Source organism: Morone saxatilis, unplaced genomic scaffold (assembly GCF_004916995.1).
Source record: "Morone saxatilis isolate NCDOM2014 unplaced genomic scaffold, NCSU_SB_2.0 Contig1, whole genome shotgun sequence".
In the NCBI taxonomy this organism is placed as follows: Eukaryota; Metazoa; Chordata; class Actinopteri; family Moronidae; genus Morone; species Morone saxatilis.
Genome location: NW_023339651.1, coordinates 20,777,997 through 20,798,389, shown reverse-complemented (window position 1 = coordinate 20,798,389; position 20,393 = coordinate 20,777,997). Strand labels below are relative to the sequence as shown.

Sequence of the window (20,393 nt, the reverse complement as noted above, 5' to 3'; positions counted from 1 at the left end):
TGTGTGTGTGTGTGTCAGGGTTCACTCCGGGTGCGAGGGAGCTCTTTAAACAGGAGAACCACTTGGCTCTGTACCAGCTACCATCTGGAGAGAAGACCAAGGAGTTCTCTTCCCGTCGCCTTCATTACTTCATCAAACGCCAGCCTCCCATCTCCCACCTCATCTCCCTGTTCGTACGAGACTCTTCCTCCAGTGAGTCCACACATACTTCAGTTATATAATCTAAGCTAACCCTGTTTTCCTTCTATGCACTTGTTGCATTTTGCTGTCAGCTGACCTTGTTTCCTTTCCCTTTGCCTGAATATCTGAGTGAGTTGAACAGAGAATTTGTTTTAATGCCAAAGTTATTGATTCTGTCTGTCATGACCCCTGCTGTAGATAACGTCCAGATGCTGTCACATGGCTCGGCCGACCTTATCCTGGAGGCCTGCACTGACTTCTGGGATGGAACTGATATCTATCCTCTCTCAGGCTCAGACAGGTGCAGTGTCTGTCACACTGATAATTTTCACTTTGCTGCAAAGATTCACAATCTATTATTTCTAACGGTCTTTCTATTTGTAACTCTAACTCGTCCCTTCTCCTCCTACAGAAAGAAGGTTCTGGATTTCTACCAGCGTGCCTGTCTGTCAGGTTACTGCTCAGCGTTTGCCTATAAACCCATGCAAGTATCACTGTCCAACCAACTGAATGGGAAGTGCGTGGAGCTGGCCCCTGGTCCCTGCCTCTTCTCCGGAGTGGAGCTGCCCTCCACCACCCCCATCAAGCACAACTCCTGCAGGAACAGCTGGAGCTCTGATGGTATGAGTTACTGATATATGGGGATTTCTAGTTCAAGTATTAATATATATCAACAAAGGACTGTCTCACTCATTTTCCCATCTGTTTTCCTGTCATTGTCTCTCCCCATCGTGTCCACAGAGGGTATAGGTGAGGGTGTGGAGCGTGAGGACTGTGTTCAGGCCCTCAGTGGGCAGATCTTCATGGGCATGGTATCGTCCCAGTTCCAGGCGAGACTGGACACAGTTCGGCTCATCGATGCACTGGTCACCGCTTGTATCCGGTTTGTTTACTTTTCCATGGAGGATGAGCTCCGCAGCAAGGTGAGCACACACAAGCTCATATGAACATTTGATAGTGTGTGACAGATGGTTATCTTGGCCAGAATTATCTTTGTATGACACAGTCAGGACATGAAATGGGTCCCTTTGAGCTCTCTGTGTCGCTGTTGTCTATTTTTCATGACAAGTGCGTCCAGCATTTCCCATCATGCAGTTGTTTCCTGTCCACAGTCCCAATCGCAGTTTTGTTGTTGTCATTGCAGTACAGTTACTACAAAAATCCTTTACAAATAATGCAAGAATCAACCAATCAATCAGACTTTATTTGTATTGCACGTTTCATACAAGCAAAATGTAACACAAAGTGCCTCACACAGTAAATCACTGGTTTTATGTCTATGCAGGTTTTTGCAGAGAAGATGGGTTTAGAGACAGGCTGGAACTGTCACATCTCTTTGACTCCAAACGGAGAAAGTCCTTGTGATGGAGCTCCATCCAGCCCCGGTCACGGCTCCCTGCATGAGGACCTAAACCAAGGTACCAAAAGCGTGTTTGTACAGACTCTTTTACAGCAGGTTGGAAAGACCTCTGTAGCCCACTAGAGGTCCCAGGCTACATTAGCCACTACCACACCTGAATGTCAGTCCTTGCCCAACTAACTGTTGCGCTATATATATTGGATAATGGAGGTTCTTTGACAAAGAAGAAGAATGCATAGAATAAAATTTAAAAAAAGGATTAAATGTGTGGTTCTGCTGCAGCAATATCATCATAGAAAATATCGATACATTTGACTTTTGCATTTTGTGATTCTCAAAAACACTGTATGTAAACCTGTATTCCCCAAAGCATTACATAGCAGTGTTGTTGTATGAATCAGATCTTGTAACCATGGCATTGCCCTGCACCGTGAGCTGGTCATCACATGTGAACAGAGGCTGAAAGTTAAGTGCCAAAACAAAGAAAAATGATCCCCTCTATGTTTTTTAGGCTCAACAAGGCTAGTTGTAAAATGTGAGTTTTTGAAAGCATCTCTAACTTTAGCCAGCTCTCTTCATGCGTGACACAGACTCTCGGGATGAAGCAGAAGGTCCACTGCTGCCAGAGGAGGAAGCCCACTCCGACCTGGCCAGTTTCCAGCCCACAGACAGCGATGTGCCCAGCTTTCTGGAGGACTGTAACAGGGTAACAATACCTTTCATTAAAACTACTGCTCAAATATCTGTTTTACATTCACACCAACAACACAGACTGATGTCTCTGTCCTTTCTTTCTGAACCAGCAGGTGATGCTTTTGACTTCAATCTCAGTTTTTGTTTAAACTTCATAGAATTTTGTTCCTGCTTTTTCTTTGTCTGTGAATTTCTTTTTTCAGCTCATAATTTGTTTTATATCAGACTAGAATTAGTTACATTTAGTCTGAACCAAGATTATTATTCTTAACTAAAACTAAACTAATATACGATATTGTGTACTTAATAAACTAATTACAATAAATAAAATATACAGGAAATTAATTTTTTGTCAATGTGGTCGAATGTGTCAACACAACAACCATTAGGAGGTGTTATGGAGGTGCATATTTTTATTGAGACTGGGATGTCTACATGACTGTGAGTTAATGTGTTTATATTATAAAACCTATTCTGACAAATACCCCTATATTATAATTAAAAAAACGTAACACTGAAAAGAATAAAACATTTTTAAATATAAAAACTAAATTGAAACAAGCAAACCCACTCTGAAACTACATTCATTAATAATAATGAAAAGTACAAACCTACAATAACTCTGGTCTGAACATGTTTGTTTTCTGTCTTTTTTTACTGTGCCTGTTTTTCTGTCTGCCTGCTTTTTCTCAGGCCAAGCTACCTCGTGGGATCCACCAGGTTCGTCCTCATCTGAAGAACATTGATAATGTGCCTCTTTTGGTGCCACTCTTCACTGACTGCACCCCTGACAGTGAGTCTTCTTTATGTCTTTTATATACTAGTCACCCTCCCTATGCCTTATTCCACTTTCTTTTGTACACGTTTTTTTGTCTTACTTATCTTGTCCTCTTCGCCATTGTCTTCATCTGAGGAATGAGGAATAGTCATGATAAACAACCGATAAGGCCTATTTCATGGACAGAAATGAGTCTCTGTCCTGGATATACTCAGTGTTTGCTTTAGTCTAATATTTTTTCTTCACAGCCATGTGTGAGATGATGAAGATCATGCAGGAGAACAGGGAGGTTACATGCTGTCTGGGAAGCTCTGCCAATTTCCGCAACAGCCGCCTGTTTCTACAGAGTGACGTCAGGTATACAGACATTAAACATTTTTTAAATTTGTTTTGACTTTGTGTTGATTTTCATTTTTATCACAAAACTTAAAAACTACTACATTTTTATTCTTAACAGTGGGAAAGACTCAAAACAAAAACTCTCCATTCAAATGATTTTTGTCAATACGCTGGACTGTGTGCCGCTCACAGCATTAATGAATGACATTCAAAAAACGTTCAACGCGCAACATCTCTGTCAAGAGTCAGTGTTCTGCATAATCCGACAGAACTCATAGGTACAGTTCATTACACAGGAAGTTAGGTGCAGTCATCTGTTAGTGTTGATACAAAAAGAAACAATGAGGAAACACAGAGGGAGGGTTTCACTGAAACCCGCATTTTGTAATAGTTTTCATTTTCTTGTTGCCCGGAAGATTTTCAAGTAAGCACATATCCTTTATACATAAACCTTTTGCATCCCTCCAAAATACAGAGAAGGAAAGGACACGTACCGAAACGTCCCACTGTCTTCCAAAAAGGCTGTAAACTGTGTATAGACAATACCAAGATATGTGGGCATGGTCCACATGTGCAGATCCACACTGGAATCTAGTTCATTTGGATTTCTGATAAGGATAAAAAATCAGAGTTGTTGCTTTTGAAAGTGTATCTAAGTGGACAAATAAAACCAAAACTATCTGCATGGCTAGATACTTCCAGAGGGTAGTGAAAAAAATATCTTTTTGTAATTTGGGCGTACTGACTCTTTAAGGGCTTCCCATAAATAACCAGTGTAGTACTGATTATTGATCATAACAATACGTTATCAGACAAACTGCTTTATATTCTGATTGGTCCATATGTGAACCTTCCTCCACAGCATTGCTCTGGACCCTCTGTATCCGTCTCAGTGCTTGTGGGAGACGTTCGGCTACGCCACCGGAGGAGGATTTAACGGAGACGTCGAAGGGCTGTCCCCTCTGAGGCTCTCTGGACAGCTCAACAGTCTGGGCTGTTCCGTCACCTTCCACCAAGGAGAGAGTGTCAGCATGGTCAAGCTCATAGAGCAGGTGAGACACACGCACACCATCAGTCCTACACACTCAGTTCAGTCAGAGAGGTACGTCGCATTTCTGAATCAATCTTCCTTTGGGTTCTTTTCCAGGCACGACACACAACCTACGGCATCCGCAAGTGCTTCCTTTTCCTGCTGCAGTGTCAGCTCAGTCTAGTCATGCTCCAGGTGAGAGAGGAGACCGCACAATGCCACACTAGGCTAGATTTTTATTATGAGACTTTCTGCAACACAGAGACATTTGTGATATTGAAGAGCTAAATGAAGTGCTCTGGTGTTTGTCCACAGTTCTTAGCCTGCCTAGCTCAGCTTCCTCCTCCCATGAACACCACTGACATCCTCTGGCTGTCCTGCTTCAGCTGCCCGCTGCTAAGGTACACACACAAACATTCTCACACACATTAATCCATCCACAGTGTTGTGCAGAATGTCATACTAATGGTCCGTTTGTTGACAGTGTGTCACTTTTGGGGAAGCCACCAGACAGTTCAGTCATGACAGTTGCCACAGGGAAGAACCTAGATGCAATCCCAAGGAAGGTAGGATCACTTATCAGTCAAATCTTTCAAATCTACTGCTGATCTGTAAGATTTTACTTACTGGGTTGCTACTGCTAAAGATTAGTGAAGCATACCTGCATACTATTAACCAGTGTGTTAAACTCTGCATGCTGTATAGTGATACTAGAAACTTCTTCCAGCCAGATTAAGCCCAACAGTATGTTTTCCTAATAACAATAATGGCTTTGACTAATGGTAATAGCACAGACAACAAACAGTTGCTTTTTCTGCTATATCTCCAGCCTGGATAAATGTAAATAATGTGTAATGTGCAATTCACCCTTCCTAAGTCCCACACTTTTTTCTCTGTGCTCCAATAACAGTTGAGAAAACCACGGTCTGAACCCCAATCCGCCCCTTTTGTAACCTCAGTTAACTTCCTCCTTTCCTGTACTTAGATATGCTATGTTCTAGCTTTGTCTGTGTTGAGACAAAGACAACCACATTAAGAAGATAGTTAAAAGATAAAAGCTACATATATATGTATAAAGTCACATCTTAAGTTAGCAACATCTTAATGTTAGCAAAAAAAAGCTAACCTGCATCTATTATAATCTAGCTAGTTAGCTAGTGTTTTGCTAGCAAGCTAACTAAAGGTGTGACTGTATATGTGTCACTTTTATCTTTCTTATCACTTCTTTTATCTTCAAAATGTGGTTGTCTTTGCAACACAGACAAGGCTAGCACATAGCATATCTAAGGAAGGAGGAAGTTGACTGAGGTTACAAAAGGGGAGGGACTCATTTATTTGGTGCATTGTCTACGTGCTGTGAATTAAAATATTTGTTTTCTGCATCTATCGTAGACATTATCATGGTGTTATGTGTTTTTTGTAATAAGTTGATAACTTACAATATACAATAATAATAATATACTACAATATAGTAATTGTCGTTATTAATACATTCTGTTGTTGAATATGTCTGTTAACGTTATCATTTCAAAATTTTACATAGCATGCATTTCTTTTCTGTGCACTGCTACTGGAGTGTGTTATATTGAAAGGTGTCTCTAATGTTTTGTCCACCACATTTACATACATATGGTGGCAAAACACACATTACACACACACACACATTAATGATGATAATCCACAATGTTCTTGCTTTACTTGATGTTTGTGACACCTCTGGGGATAGTCGGTCATAGACCTTTTTCCCAGCAGACATTTTGATTCGGAAAAGCACAGGTGTGACTCACAACATTAATAGTCAGTTCCAGCGCTCACTGGCTTTGCCTACCGGGACACCTCATGGAACAGGGCCATCGTTGATGTTCTTAGTAACACCTGTGCTTCTCCTGCTATGACAAGTCAAAATGTCTGCTGGGAAAAACGTCTATTGCTTTGGTGCAATAACTATACTCACTATTAGTAGAGGAGGAATTATGTTAATGCAAAGGACAACAAGGAGTTTGTCTGGATGGTTAATAAATAAGAAGTTCATGCCACTGATGTATCTTTTACTAAATACACTGGAGGCTGAAAACATATCTAAAAGCCAGTCAATGATTCTGACTCTCATTATGTTGTCTTCTTTGACCAGACCCAGAACTACTTCCTTGGCTGTTTCCTGTTGAAGTTTGGCCTGACAGTGTGTGCCTACCTGTTGGCCTTTGGCTTCACCCTGCAGAAGGTCTGCCTCAGAAGCAGCAACCTAACCTTAGCTGACAATACCTCCTGTCTTCATATACTCACAGCCAGGTAGGAGCAGCACCTACACCTCAGTCCCACTGTCATAAGACCACCAGTTGATTTCTTCATAGGCTCATTTGTCGCATAATGGTTCATCTTAGGATATTGATGCTGAAAAGGATAGAATGATGAAAGAAAATGTTGATGTTGTTAATCTGTTGATTATCTGATTCATTGACTTTCTGTGTGACTGCAGCTCTGCAGAGAACGCTCCTCACTGGTTCGGTGAGCTGTCAAACTGCCTGCTTCTGACTCAGAAGGTCATGGCAGGATTCCTCGCCTTACACACAGGTAGGAAATCATTCTAACAAACACTGCATAAACTCACTCATGTTTATTTTATCATTATTCAAATCAATCCCTTTTTTCTGTTTGGTGTTTCTCAGTGGTGATCTCCCTCAGCTATGTCCACCGCTCTCAGCCTCTGTGGAGAAAGAGTCCCTTTAGCAATACCTGGTGGTGTCTCACTGTACCTGTGGTGTAAGTCATCATCTCTTTTGGAGAATTACTGTCTTAAGTTATACTCTACTGCTTATGTGTATGTCTCTGTGCTTGTATATCATATCATTGAGATTATTTCAACTGTGCTTAAACATCACTTTGACAATTCCAGCTCACTCAAGGAGTTAAAACCAGTCTTTAGTGTCTTCCCGCTGGTTACAAAACAGCAGGAGCTGTCTCTAGCTGTCTCTATCTCTAATGCTCAGTCTGCACCCACGGACTAAAGCTGGGTTAACAGCAGTCCTGCTGTAGAGAACTACATCAGGTTTTCACTTATAGTTCTGTGTCAGATTTCACCTGTTGTTAGCACCAGTGCAACACTAGACAGATGCATTGTATGTGATCAGGCCCTATCATACTTATATTACCCACAGTAACTGTGTTTACATTCTTTCATTCACATTGTGATATAGAGCGATAGTGGGCTATAATGTACTTGTAGTGAAGTAATCCAAGTAGCCTCTATTTGGTCTGGTCCCATTACTGAATATGAGACTGCTGCCATGCAGCCGCTGTGTTTCTGTAGTTTCGTTCACTGTGACAGAAAGGACTGGTTGTGGTGAGCAGGAGGTTTGCAGTGGAGATGTCTTTGGTAAATGTGTGTCCAACCAGTAGTACAAGTACATCCACTAAAAGTTCTTGTTTTTGCCGCTGACAGTTATTCTAAGTGTCATCAAGACCTTTTGTTTAACCAGAGACAGACGTAATATCGACAGTAATTTTACCTCACATAACATCATATATTTGTTCAAAGTGGACAGAAACAAATTAAAACTCACCAAAATTGTCTTTGGAGGGATTCACATGCAAATATACATACAAGGCCAGACCAGTTTTGTAAACAAACCACAGGGAGGCTTCAATAACAACACAGGCAGAGAGAGTGTGACGTCAGTCTCCACTCAGGACACCATGACTCCACTAGCTCTTTACTCATGTAGATTACCTTAACTTGTTTCACGCTGTCTTCACTCTCAACAATGTCTACTAGCAGCCTGTGGTCTCCACATGGTGTCTCTTTAGCCCTTGAGCCACGACATGCAGTAATTTGCCTAATCTCCGTAGCTTAGCTGAAAGCCCTGAATTTTCAATAAGACTGCTGTGCTGATACAGTGGGGATCGAACACAGTTGGCAGCTTGAACCTGGCTCAACTTCTTACACAACTCAGTGCAGAATCATGTGTCAACACTGTGTTTGCCAAACAAATACATGCTTCTTGACATTCCTTTTAGATTACTTTGTAATGCAGAGCTGCATAATTCTACTGATTACCTCACTGTCGTCGAAACACAAGATAAAATGATTGTCGCCATGATAACTGTCCAGTAAAACCCTGTCTCATAGTTGCTATAGTTTAGTTACATATTGCAGTGTTCATCTGAATGAAAGGTATGTGCAATAAGAATCATCATCATTAAACCTCTCTCTTATTAACTCTCTTCTCTCCTCCAGTCTGCTCAGCCAGATTGTTCAGGCCACGGTGGATTACCAGCTATGGCGCCACCAGGGCAGCCTCCTGACCTTTAACCTGGACGATATACCCCTGTTAGCCTGGCTGCTGGTCTCTCTGTCCCCGCTGCTGGTGGTGGTGGTAAACGAAGTGGTGAAGCTTCATGAGATACGGTATGAAACCAGACACAGGACGAACTAAACCAAAGCCGTTGTAGATGAATGAATAGTGATGGAAAGAGGAGACTGCAAATGGGTTGAACCCATTAACTCGATGACTTGGACTCTTTGGAGATTCTTGAGCAACAAATGGCAAAAAGGATCAGGAGGGGAGAAGGAAAACCAGTGTGGATTATTGAGGATTATTTAGGGATCAGATCAGTGCAATAGAGAGATTTTTTTCAGATTTTATACAGAACAGGGATGCGTTGCTGGAAAAATGCAGTAGATTGTATGTGTGTGTTAACCATGAGCTCTGATTTGATTTCCCCTCTCCATTTCAGGGTGCGAGTTCGCTACCAGAAGAGACAGAAGCTGCAGTTTGAAACCAAGCTGGGAATGAACTCTCCATTCTGATGCGTTCCATCTTGAGAGGTTTTTGTCGTGGCAATACTGAGAACCAGTCAGTCAGTTCTGGAAACCAGGGAAGGACAGGGTGTAAACACTGCAGAACCCTCTGTTAACACTTCAGCCCAGCAGCACTGCAAGCATCAGGTGGCGCAACCAAATGTCACAGTGGTATGAACGGTTGATATTCTGTCAGTTAACTGAAGGGCAGGACAAGGAAAATTCCAAAGCATTCATTTCCACTGAACAGAAAACAAAAAACTATTTATTGTCTGGTTTTAGTTTTAAAGGCATGAGGAATGTTTTCAGATGAGGTTTATGCTTCCTCACTATCACTTTTGTTCTCCATCTCCGAGAGACTTGTGAACGGTTCTCCAGGTCCCAAACAATCCACCAGAAGCTGCTTCACTTTCAAAGGATGTTAATGTGAAGTTCATATTAATGTTATCCAATGAGACACACTGAATTGTGTCATATCATTACACCAGTCCAGCCTTCATTCAATTTAACATAATAAATGTGTCTTTGATAAAAGGAAAAACACACAGAATAGAAAGGTAGTCTGTAACTATGGAGCCCCAAGTGTTCAATATTAAATAATTAAGTAGTTATGAAATAGATAATCACATGAAAGAACTGTAAAAATAATTTAAGAAATTAAGTTAAATAAGCCCCCTGCGTCTTAAGCTAGCAAGCTCAACAACTGTTGCTATCAGATTTAGCCAGTTAGCTCCTGTTAGCAAGAGCAGATTATTCTGAACCATCTATCTAGCTGCTGCTGTGAATAAACACATCTCCTTTTATTTATTTAGCTTAACAAGGCTGCTCATGTTATCTACCTAGCTGGCTAACTAGCTAGGTGGGGTTGTGAGCTTGGTTTATACAGCAGCTAATGTTAGCTAGTTAACTCAGAGTTACCTCGGCTGTGTTTTGAATCTAAAGATGTTACTCAGAGAAAGACAAACAGTCACTCAGCTAACACTGGCTTTCCACTTTGATGCTGACTAGTAAGCTGACAAGCCAGCCGAGCTAGTTAGCCAGCAAGGTAGGTAGCATTAGCAGCTTTATCAAGGCTTCAAAGCTAAAGAGGTTTAGTTACTGTCTGTGTTTATTTACAACAGCTTCCACTTGGTTAACTCAGAGTTACTTTGATATTGTTGATCTTGCTAACAGGAGCTAACTGGCTAAATTTGTCAACAGTTGTTGTTTGTTAGCTTAAAAGAGGCAAGGTATACGTGAACTGTGACCACTGTTATAAAAGGTGACATCATTAAAGACAACTTGACATTAAATAAAAATATTTTAAATTTGAACTAATTAATGTAAATTTTTATATAGGTTTGGGTATATATATATTTTAAATTAAATAAGTGTTTTTTTTATGTGTTTAATGTTGGGCACTTTGGGCCACCATATGTAACAATGTGTTTGGTCTTTGCTTGACCTCTACAGAACAGGGTGGAACACTACCTCTGAAAAAATGTGACAAAGAAGCTTCTGTACGCTTTCTTTCTGAACCATTCTGTAGTTCAGCCATTGAGCCACATTTTAATCTTCACTGTGGTAGACGATGTTCTCTAATATTTTATTGTATTTAGCAACAAATGTTCTTTGTTAATTTCTGAGCTAAGCCGAGGTCAGACCTGCTGTAACACAATAAGGAATGAAGATTAAGGGTTGAATTGGATCCATCACGTTTTATACACATGTATCTACATTTAGATACACACTGTATACACATTTATCTAACTGAAGAATGTGGCCGTGCAGTGATTTTAGTGAGTCCCTCCCTAAGAGATGGATTTAATGAATTATATAATGATGTTTATAATATTCTGGTATGCTGATGTACCAGAGTCTTCTGAAAGGTGCTTCATATCATTCAGTTGCCTTCCTCCTCAGCCTGTCTGTCCTCTTTTAGCTCTGAAACACCTCGACAGACAGGAGCTCAGGATATTGCTTAGTTTTAAACTATAAAGAATGAAGAATAAAGTAGATTTTGTCTGCAATACAATTACCCCAGATTTCATATTTGATCTGCTGACCAGCATATCCCAGAGATCATCTACAAGCGTCCCCATTAAACCACTGCGTTCTGGGCTTTTAATTCCTACTGTTAATGTGCAGCATCAGCAGCAGACGCCTGTATCACTGATGGTCTTTTTCAATCAGACCAGCCTTCTGTGTGGTGCTGTCATTATTTCAGATGGATGTGATTTTAATATTGATACTTAATACAAGTGGGATGATGGTGACTGGTAACTCACTTCAAAGCTAAATACTGGCTTTTATGTATTTTTATATACAAATATGAATCATGGAAAGTCATTCTTGTCAGTGCTGGTTTAACAAAAATGAGCTCCAAGTGATCAGTTTCTCAATTTATTTTCCAGAAAATATATCCCTATATATATATATATATATATATATTGATATATTGATATAACATTATATATACTGTAATATAGGATTCCACCCCCCCCCCTTTTTTCACATTTTATTTAACAGTTACCAATTACATGTCACATTTTTTACTCATAGTTTTGGTTTTAAAATATTTTCCTTTAAGAGGAGAATTTTTATCTCTGTCCACCCCTGTTTTAAACAAATTTACAGTCAATTGAATGACTGCAAACGGACACAGTGAACCTGGGGTTTCTGGGGAACCCTGAGGTCTGTTGGTAATCCAGCCTTGATTCTTGTCCACTTGTAGTCTTAATGTAAAGATGGCATCAAACATGGCATCTGGGGTTTAATCTCAGGTCCATAGCCATCATTGAGAACACTGAGGTCATGGTCTCTGTCATTTTTCTGGGAATTGACCCTTCCTATGTCCCACCCCTTTTCACTCTGTGCTCCAATAACAGTTGAGCAAGCCTCGTTCGGAACTTCGGTCAACTTTCTCCTTTTCTGTACTTATCTCCTGCTATGGGCTAATCTATGTTGAAAAGACAACCAAATTTTGAAGATGGTTAAAAGATAAGAGACATAGTCGCATTTTAGGTTCGTTAATGTTAGCAAAATGTATTAGCTAGCTGGTTATATCTGATTGCTAAAGTTAGTCAAATGTTAGCTAATTTGGTAGCTAATAATGTAGCTGGAGATTAGCCAGCTAGTGTCTTGCTCTGTTGCAAAATTAGTCTACATAAAACCTTATCTACATCAAATGTAACTAGCTAGTTACATCTGATAGCTAATGTTAGCAAAATGATAGATAACTAGCTAAGCAACACTTTATGTGAATAAGTTAACAGTTTGCTGACTGGCATATCTTAGCACAGTTAACTGAGATTTTGCCCAAGGCTTTCTTTAATCTTACAGGAGCACAGAGCAAAAGGAGGGCGGGACTTAGGAAGTGTCAATTTGGAGGTTTTACTAACTCTCTGGGGATTTTACAATTAATCACACACTGTACATATTTTACAGGCGCAATATAATTAAATTTGACTGCTTTTATGCTAATAGTAACTAAATGAAGAATTGATTCACCGTTGGAAAAGGCTTTAAAAGCTCAATCTAAATACAATTTGTAACAAAAAATATAAATGAATAGTTAACTGAATAGATAAAAAAGGGGGAAATCTAAATAATGACAACATTTTACAGACTTTAATTTTGTGGTGGGGGGGTGGGGGACTCATGATCTCAGTATCTTTCCTATCCTGGCTATGGCCCTGTTTAACCTGTGCTTGCTTTTTCTGTGTGTGACTGTTTTAGTTCATAGCTACAAAAGCTCTTTTAAGTTCTGCATTTAAAGTGGGGGTGTATGTGAAGAGAAAAGAAGTGCAAAAGCACAGTGCGGTTCTCTGGTTTTACGGCACTAAAGTACCTGTGATCACTTTCTGGACAGATGGAATAGTTTGCATGAATCTCTTGGAGATGGTTTTAAGACAAAACATTACAATGCAAGAAAACATTTAGGATTTTATTTTAATTTTGATACTTTCCTGGTTTATATCATGACAAACATATGGACTATGCTGCATGAGTAAGATCCAGTGAATGCTCTGTCTTGATCAATGTACATGTTATCTATAGTTCTACTGTTTAGTTCACAACACAAACGGACTCATCCAAGCATGGTCGCCATACTGTATGTTACCAGTCGACACTAGGCAGTTTGATAACATTATCACACACGCTAGGAGCTGAAGCCTGTTCCAATTGATTTGTAGGGTGGGGGGTCGGGTGGGGGGTCGGGGGGTGATGGTGATGGACTATATGATATAGTTGTTCACAAGATACATAAATGTATATTTTGTATTTTTTAAAGCGTCTATGTTCAGGACTTTTGACAAATTTGTTTGTGTATTGATTATGTCATGTTAATAAATATGCTCTTATTTATGAGATTGTTGTGTTACAATATTGTTGAACACAAACATGTAATACATTTATCAATCTGACAAATTTACACACACACACAGGTTCAGATTTAAATTCTATTTACGTTTGACCTCCAGATTCCTGCGTCCAGTTCCCGTTGTACTTAGTAAATTAGATTTTGCTCTCAGTCAAGTAGTATTTGTTTATTATTTCCTTTTTCTTTCTTTTTTTAAAGCGACACTCCGCCATCTTTACATATGAAGTTGAATTTATTAGCACTACTCAACATCACATGTGGCTCTGGGGGGGTTTTCCAAAGTTTAAAGAAATAACCCTGATGATGTCATAAGAGGCAGTATAGTAGGACTTCACCCACACTAGGGACTGGTGGGCTCGTTAGAGATGAGCCAGGCCTGCATAAAATTACCCGTGATCGTCGCACAATGCATGATGGTTAGATTTGTGTCCAATTTTCTCTGACAGCATGCATATGTGGGCAACGATAACCTCGCAAGATCGAGGCGGCTGCCGTTTTAAGAGCCAGGCGCCACAGTTGCTCTCCACGCCCATTGGGTGGTTGATAAGTTTAGTCCCCCAACTTTATGGAAGTGTGATACTAAATAACTGGAGTGCCCCTTTAATGCAATGCAAAAGGTGTGCATGTAAACTATGAAAACTTTCCAATTACACAGCTTGAGGGGTATTTATTCATGGATACTTTTATTAAGTGGGACTGATGCAGCTGTGATCCCTACAGTGTATTTACAAATCAAATACACTTTAAATCTAGTTTTTATATATATATATATATATATATAACGCATTTGTTACTTGTATCAAGACTTATTTCTCCTTTTTTTATGATGTAACCGGATCGTGTGGAGTTATGACAATTCATAATATTATTTATTGAATAAGTATTCGGATAAAAGTGCACTGAACCCAGTTCCAGCCAGTTACTATGGCTGCCCATTTCCGCCAGTGTGAAAGAAAAAAAAGAGAGAATCTTTTTCCCGTCACAGTTCGCCCCTCCGTGTAGTTTAGGTCCGACGCGTGATTCACTGAGGAAGCTGCCAACAGATTGGGCATAAGAGCATCATCTGCTGGTATAAGCGTCAAGATAACGAGAATAGAGTAAAATACTTCCGGTTGACCTTTCAAAGTAATATAGTTGCAGTCACGTTTCTGTTTCATACATGTCGACGTCAAGTGTTTATGGAGGCGTCTGCTCAGTGGCAAAAGCCATACTGTGTTTCACATTGTTATTAGTGTTACATAAATATATTTTAACCCTATATGTAAAGATAGCTTCCGGTGTACTTCCGGGCTTTCTCCGGCGAGCTTGACAGCAGTTGCAGACAGGGTCGATTCGACAGAGAGCGAGGGTCTGTAAGTGTCATTCATTAGATTATGTATTCACTGTTCATTTTAAATTACGTTACACCTTGAAAACACCCAGAGGCTGTATCGTTAGTGTATGCGCGCGAGCTAAGGACGTGTGCTCACGTTTTTCTAAATGTCTGACTTGCTTGCATGTGTCAACTAGCAGCTAGCTAATGTTAGCCTGGCTAGCTCGCTCAGGGGAGAACGTGTGTTTGCGTTCGTTTTGCAAGCTCGTCTGAAACACACATTATATTCTCGTTATTTGGGGGCTATACTGGCTCGCTCGGCTCGTTTTTTTTTTATTGTTGACAACCTAACGGGCCCACAATAACCTGGCTCAGAGAGTTAGAAAAAGCCAAGGTTATCCAGGCAGTCGCGTAGATGATTGCTTGGTGTCGAGAGACGTGACGCCGAACTCCGTTTAAAAAACTCTGCATTTAAAGATGCTTTCCCTCCGCTCAAAAATATAGCTTCGTGGTATAACGTGACTGAATACTCTGTATGTATTAGAAGGTATGTCGTTTCATTTCGGTAGGGCTAATATGCTATATAACGTTACATCAACTATGCAGCTATTACCAAAACATAACGTGTTGGCGGCGGTATGAAAAAGCATTTGACATTTGCTCTATTTTATTGACACAAAGTGCTGTTTGACAGATCTATTGAATGCCGAAATTATCCAAACACTTTAACAATTTTAGAAAAGTCTTTCTTTTTCTAGATATTTGTACGTCTCTCAGAAAGAAAGTTCGCGTTAAATTGTTTTTTTTTTTTTAAAAGGAGGTTTGGTTCTCCTTAGAAAAAAATCGCACGACTGGGCTGCAGCATGCAGACAGAATCCAATTTGGCAAAATTCAAGAAAGTGATCCGTCATGCTGTTGTGTGAAGGCAGGCCTGTATTGCCAGGGACTACATATTCTTATCACAGGGAAGAACTGCATTAATCTGATCATTTCTGATGAAATGCTCACCTCAAAATGACACCAAAGTGCAATGTGACTGACCAGTTGCTGACATGTTAGTGACCTGAAATGCTGAAACTTTCTTCCCCCTCTACCTGTCTGTCAGTAGTCTTGAACTTGGATGTAAACAAAATAAAAACAGAGCCAGGATTGGAGAAGATTTGTGTCTTGTTGTCACGATTCTTCTGAGATGGACGTTGGAGTGTCCAAGTCCCATGTGTTTCTCAACTACAGCCCCAGAGCCCTCTTCTCCCAGTGAGACACACATCTGCATGGTGGTGCTGTGTGCTCCTCGCCTCGGTCCCGTGGGGTCCCAGTACTCTTCGCTGTTGGCTTACCTCCAGTGCATTCTGTATCTGTGTGTGAGTTGTAGTTTTTAGCAGTGTGACGTTCAAAGCCTCAGAAAGAATTGGATGCTAGTGTTAAGTGATTTATGGAATGGCTGGAGGTCGCCCAACTACAGTAAATGGTTTTCAGTGTGTGCAGCAGCAGCAGCTTTCAGTGCATTGCGCCTTGCAGTCAGGGTCAGGGCGGCTGCAGTTTGGCTTGGTGCATTCACAAGAAGCACAGTGCTGTGTGTGTGTATGTACAGTAAACACTAAATGTTTAATCATTTAGGGGCTATATTGTGTGTATGTGACTGCTTGTGCACGTCTTTTGTGGGCTAATGATTTAGTCATATAGTCTGAGATGGTGAAAGGCTGCATCGTAAGAATCTCCTGAAGTGGTTCTCAAAGTGGGTTCTTGGGACCTCCAGGGGTCCTTTGAGGTCCCTCAGGGAGGTCCCTAACAAAAACCAGGAAGACTTACAGTTCATCATAATATATATTATTATAAAGTCCCTGCTGTGTCAGTGAGTTTCACTCTCACCAACTATCCTGCAGTTGAGAAAACACTCTCACATCAAGGTCCATTTAGTAGCTGTTCTGTAGCTTTCAGTCATATCACATGGTCTTCATCAGTATAGGGAGATGTTGAAGATGGTTCTTCAATGGCTGTCTCCAAAATTAGGGATGAACCCCTCAAAACACTGGTGCACTGCGAAAGTGCCATTTCGGTAGATAAAACCCAACAAAGTGCCCTTCCAGTGGACAAAATATGATAAAGTCACCTCTGTTTTGCCCTTCCAGTGGAGAAAACAATGTAAAGTTACCTGTAGTGGAAAAAATGTGACGATAACTGGGCAAACTCCATCTGCTGACCATGTGATATGAACGAAATCCCCAGAATTATGGACTGTTGAATGAAATTGTTTGATCCTGTTCAAGGTCAAGAATAATCACTTAACTTTATTATATAGTTTGACAAAAGATAATCTCAAGGCCCACTCCTGGTTGGAAGGTCCATGGAATGAAAGCGAGTAAGTCTTGACTCAAGCATTATTTTTTGTCAAACTTTTGTTTCTATGGTTAAGAAAGAACTGTATAGTCAACTATCATCTAGCTTAAACTGTTACCAAGATAATTCTAATAATCAGTATTAGTAAATACAACAGTCATCTTTTAATGGATGCCAATGGAACAGAATCGAATCAATTGGGGTTCCACAGAGAGATCTAATTTATAAATAGTCTGAAAAATGACAGTATTTGAGAACACCTGATCCTTTTTGAATTCAGGCTGGCTTACGCTTTTAAGTTTTGTGCTGCATGACTGTACAGTTGCCCATCAAGGCCGACAAAACACCAGCTAATACACTCAAACAGCAATATACACAGGAGCTGATACACAGGTCTGAACATGAACATGTGCAGTGACAACAGACATATCCCTGCCAGCAGAAAGAGACGTGTGTCGTGTTTGTGTTTAGGTGGAGCATCCCACTGGGTGCACAGCGTGTCATGGACGCAGTGAAGGAGGGTCACAAAAGCACCCTCAGCTCGGGCAAAATGGTGGCTCTGGCTGCGGGGCTCTCCGTCGGGGCCACAGTGGGCTACATTGTCTATCGTCATATAAGCAGCACCAACAACAGTGAGTATCTGCTGCTGAAGAGTTATTGTGCCAGGGTTGACGGCCATTTTACACTAACCAGATCTGTATATATTTGAGCATACATGACAGATCAATAATTTGCCATTAGCAGGTGAAGGGCCAAACCCTGAGGTGTCCAAGATGACACTTCCTGTAGAAGTTTATAGGAACATATCCAGATACCAAGCAAAGTTTTTGGACATGGTGAGTACGTCAATACCAGATAATGACTTTTACTCTTCAGATATTGAGCAGTCATTGACCTGTTTTTTAAATTAAAAAATTCTTACCATATCAAACAGGTTTTCAAGGTTAGATATACAAAATCCACTTGCAACTTGATGATACACTGGCGCACCAGTATCTCAGACCAAAACAATGGGTGCTACGGACAACCAGACTCCAAAACCAGTAATTTTACCTTGCAGATACTCGTAAATTACACTTCAAACTGGACAGAAACACAATTAAACTTACCAAAATCTGGTATTTGTTAGTCTTTCCCTCAATGAACAACTCTGGTTTGGTTGAAATAAACCCTTAATTCACTGACGTAGATGAGAAAATAGCTGTGATTCAAGCTACAATCGCTGCCATGTAATGTTAGTTAATCTGTGGGGACAAATGTGCCAGTCAAAGTTCGTCCACTGAAAGTAGTTGTTTTTGCCACTGACAGGCTCAGATTGTTATTCTAAGTGTCTTTGTCCATTATGGAAAGGATCCCTACAGAGATAGACCTTTTGTTTAACCAGAAACAGCTGTAATATTGCCATTGCTTTCCACTAGAGTATATAGACAAAAACGGTAATCTTACCTCTCTTATCAACGTAAAATCATAACTTCTTTCAGAGTGAACAGAAACAAAACAGAACTCACCAAAACCGTCTTTGTTAGACTTTCCACTGTTGCAACAATCACCAACTCTGGTTTGGTTGAAATAAATCCCTAATGCACCTATGTAGATGAGTAAAACAGCAGTTTCAGTGCACTAACATGCACATGTGGCCAGGCCAGATTTATAAACAAACCACAGACAGGCAGCTGGTGGTTGTGTGATAACAGTCCCTTCAGGCAGCCTAACTATCTGCTCTCCTGCCATATCTTTCTCTCTCAGGTGACCCAGAAGTCTGGAGCTCAGGTGAGGGTTTTATCAGATCCAGGGGAGCCAGGATGTAAGACGGCGGTGTGTTTCCTGCTGCAGGGCTCTAAGGAGCAGGTCCTGCTGGCCCGCTGTGTCCTGGAGAACCTGGTCACTGACTGTGAACCGGTGGCCGAGGCTTTGGAGGTTCCCCAGACCGCATTTGGACGTATAATAGGTAGCATCCGATCAGATTGATTACTGATTATTTGTCTCAGAACCTTTCTTCCACTGATGTGGAGCTAATGCTGTAGACTGATAATTGCTTCTATTATTCTTTCCAGCTGTACTGATCAGTATGTTATATAAACAGTGAATCAATTGGCAATGTGATGCCACACATTAGTAGTGTAGAACCCACAGAGAATTATCACCCAACTCTGTAATTCCCCTTTTTCACCTCCCCTAGCTTGTGCTTTTGGTTTTCCAGGCCACCGACTGCTCTCAGCAGCAGCTTCAAGATTGGCACTGATGCCTTATTTTTATTTATTTTTTTTTTTTTACAGTTTTTGGACAAGTATGGAGGCTTTGATATAAACTCACAAAACTCGTTAGTAAGGTACATTCAGTGATGGTTTGGCTCTGAAAATGGGATTTGGCAACAATAAGAATACTAGTTTTAAACTTTAGGTTAGTTAAATGTTTCTTCTAAACAACCAGTATTGTATTGATCATTTCTACCACATTATTTGGTAGACAGCGCGACAATGAGGAGACGGTATGTAATTTGTATTTTTTCATAGTTGGCCAGCTTTGGCCACCTCAGACCGTGCAAATCAGAAAAGAGTCTTAGTGACGGAGCAGAGGGTGTTTTAACCTCAATAATGAACATACATTTAGCTGATCTACCTTCTAATAATGAACTTTGTAAACAGCATAAAGTAACATAGAAAGTGGGGCTAAAACACTACAAGATCTGTCACAGCTAGTCTGACTGGTCTCCAAACTACATTTTCATCACGTTTCATCTGGAGTCATTAAGAACACCATTAATATTAATAACAAGCACATCATGTTTAATTAGTAAAGTAGTTTAATAACAGTAATTTAACAACAACCCTTTACAGCACACTGCTGTTAGAAACAATCAGCTGATAATTATCCTGATCAGCCAGTGTTAGTAATCAATACAGACATTATTAAAGCATTAATCAAACTAATAATTAACAGCATTCAGCATCAGTAGGAGAAAACTGTGGGAATGACAGGCGGATAATAATGTTTCAATAATTAAGATTTCTCCCTAAAATAAGAGCTGGTTGGTAGATTAGATACACGCTGAACACCAGCTCATAACACTGTCTATATGTGTGTGTGCCGTTACCAAAATAACTACCCAGTTCTGGTGCTGGAGAGAAGCCCGGGTCTGCTTTCACTGGCTGTAGCTCGTTGCATCCGACACAACCAGATATTTAGCCTGCTAGATATCTTTT

At 40.4% G+C, this 20,393-nt stretch overlaps 2 protein-coding genes across 9 annotated transcripts in view; both read left to right on the top strand.

Moving 5' to 3' along the window:
• Positions 1-11,607, top strand: part of tmem94 (transmembrane protein 94) — a 31,673-nt gene extending 20,066 nt beyond the window's left edge. For all 4 annotated transcript variants that reach the window (XM_035662604.1, XM_035662597.1, XM_035662590.1 and 1 more), the window contains 17 exons: positions 19-192; positions 379-481; positions 593-801; positions 922-1,103; positions 1,466-1,598; positions 2,131-2,246; positions 2,927-3,026; positions 3,260-3,368; positions 4,213-4,402; positions 4,498-4,575; positions 4,696-4,781; positions 4,865-4,946; positions 6,512-6,669; positions 6,857-6,951; positions 7,047-7,140; positions 8,615-8,785; positions 9,115-11,607. In XM_035662604.1, coding sequence (XP_035518497.1) covers positions 19-192; positions 379-481; positions 593-801; positions 922-1,103; positions 1,466-1,598; positions 2,131-2,246; positions 2,927-3,026; positions 3,260-3,368; positions 4,213-4,402; positions 4,498-4,575; positions 4,696-4,781; positions 4,865-4,946; positions 6,512-6,669; positions 6,857-6,951; positions 7,047-7,140; positions 8,615-8,785; positions 9,115-9,187 — 2,153 coding nt within the window. In that variant the 3' untranslated portion in view covers positions 9,188-11,607. The remainder of the gene's footprint in view (positions 1-18; positions 193-378; positions 482-592; positions 802-921; positions 1,104-1,465; positions 1,599-2,130; positions 2,247-2,926; positions 3,027-3,259; positions 3,369-4,212; positions 4,403-4,497; positions 4,576-4,695; positions 4,782-4,864; positions 4,947-6,511; positions 6,670-6,856; positions 6,952-7,046; positions 7,141-8,614; positions 8,786-9,114) is intronic.
• A 3,231-nt stretch (positions 11,608-14,838) lies between these two features.
• tdrkh (tudor and KH domain containing) overlaps positions 14,839-20,393 on the top strand; it is a 15,243-nt gene continuing 9,688 nt past the window's right edge. For 2 of the 5 annotated variants that reach the window (XM_035667249.1, XM_035667231.1), the window contains exons 1-5: positions 14,839-14,893; positions 15,959-16,107; positions 17,662-17,822; positions 17,935-18,026; positions 18,937-19,138. In XM_035667249.1, the coding sequence (XP_035523142.1) occupies positions 16,043-16,107; positions 17,662-17,822; positions 17,935-18,026; positions 18,937-19,138 (520 nt within the window). In that variant the 5' untranslated portion in view covers positions 14,839-14,893; positions 15,959-16,042. Of the gene's footprint in view, positions 14,894-15,958; positions 16,215-17,661; positions 17,823-17,931; positions 18,027-18,936; positions 19,139-20,393 lie in introns of those variants that run through there. The other 3 variants (XM_035667240.1, XM_035667222.1, XM_035667256.1) reach the window with 2 other exon arrangements.